We start from the raw sequence: 1,288 nt of genomic DNA, 5'->3' as shown, positions 1-1,288 counted from the left end.
CAGAATTTGGGAATGCCCAGATCACCAAATTTTGGGTACAGGGGGGTTTGGACACGCCCAGACTCAAAAAATCCTGGAAAAGAGGAATTCAGGCACTTCCAGAGCCCCAAAATTGTGGGGAAAGAGGAATTTGGGTATTTTCAGAGTCTGAAAATCCCGGGAACAGAAAATGTGGGAATTCCCAGTTCCCCAAATTTTGGGTACAGGGGGGTTTGGACACTCCCAGAACCCCAAAATAAAAGGAAAAGAGGATTTTGGGTACCGAAATTCTGTAAAAATCCAGGAAATTGGGATTTGGGTGCTCCCAGAACCCCAAAATCCTGGGTAAAAAAGGGATTTGGGAATTTTCGGTTCCTGAAATTTTAGGTACAGGGGGGTTTGGAGAATCCAAGCCCTCCCAAAATCTTTGGAATGGGGGGGTTTGGGAAATCTCTGCACCCCAAAAATGCTGGAAAAAGAAGAATTCGACCACACCCAAACCCCAAAAACTCGGAAAAGGAGGAAAACCCCCCCAAAAAATCACAAAGTCAGGACAACGCCTTTCCCGAAAAATCCCCAAAATATCCCAAAAAAAATTATCCCCACATTCCCCAAAATCCAGAGAACCCCAAATCCCAACCCAGAGCCTCCAAGACCCCCCAAAATCCCACCTTCGACCCCCCAAATTCCGGGCAGGGTCAGAAGCAGCAGCAGCAGGCGGGGGAGGCTCGAGGATCCATCCATGGCTCCAGGAATTCCCGGGAAATCGGGAACGGTCGCTGCTGCTCCCACAAAAGCGGCGGCGAAATGGGGGGACCGGCAGTGGGGGCGAAGCACCCCAAAAAGCGCTCAGCCAATGAGATCGAAGCGTCGCTGTCGCGTCATCAGTTGCCGGGTAGAGCCTTCAAAAAATGAGCCCTCATAAAAAAATTCGGACCAATCAGAGAGCGAGGCGCTGGTGACTCATCGGTTGCTGGGTAAAGCTTCAGGAAAACGGACCCCAAACGGAACGGGCCAATCACACCGCGCAAAAAAAACTTCAGCCAATGAAAAAACGGGGATAAACAAGCCCAGCCTATCAAAGCGCGCCCGAAAATCACGGCCGGCCAATCAGAGCGAGCGGCGTTAATGACCTGGAGTGGATCGGGAGCGGCGCTCCCAGTCCAGAGGCGCTTCTTGGTAGCCCGAGACCCCTGCCCGGCGCTGGCCATGGCGCGTGTGGCGGCTTGGGGGGCCCTACTGGTGCCACTGGTGCTGCTGGCAGCGGCCCCGGCTGCGGGCGCGGAGCTCTCGGGTGAGCGGGGCCGGG

General features: G+C 54.1%; 2 protein-coding genes across 2 annotated transcripts in view; one reads left to right on the top strand and one right to left on the bottom strand.

Annotated features, from left to right (window-relative positions):
* The window catches only part of LOC107199338 (HLA class II histocompatibility antigen, DR alpha chain), a 7,775-nt gene extending 6,970 nt beyond the window's left edge, over positions 1 to 805 (bottom strand). Inside the window, exon 1 of the mRNA XM_015616663.3 lies at positions 651 to 805. Coding sequence (XP_015472149.1) covers positions 651 to 723 — 73 coding nt within the window. The 5' untranslated portion in view covers positions 724 to 805. The remainder of the gene's footprint in view (positions 1 to 650) is intronic.
* A 292-nt stretch (positions 806 to 1,097) lies between these two features.
* Positions 1,098 to 1,288, top strand: part of LOC107199337 (class II histocompatibility antigen, B-L beta chain-like) — a gene marked incomplete at its 3' end in the record, with an annotated part of 1,855 nt that continues 1,664 nt past the window's right edge. Inside the window, exon 1 of the mRNA XM_015616662.2 lies at positions 1,098 to 1,273. Within this exon, the coding sequence (XP_015472148.1) occupies positions 1,108 to 1,273 (166 nt within the window). The remainder of the gene's footprint in view (positions 1,274 to 1,288) is intronic.

The sequence above is a fragment of the Parus major genome, unplaced genomic scaffold (assembly GCF_001522545.3).
Source record: "Parus major isolate Abel unplaced genomic scaffold, Parus_major1.1 Scaffold591, whole genome shotgun sequence".
NCBI classification, from domain to species: Eukaryota; Metazoa; Chordata; class Aves; order Passeriformes; family Paridae; genus Parus; species Parus major.
Note: the sequence above shows the minus strand (reverse complement) of the source record. Positions and strands in the feature narration are given on the sequence as shown.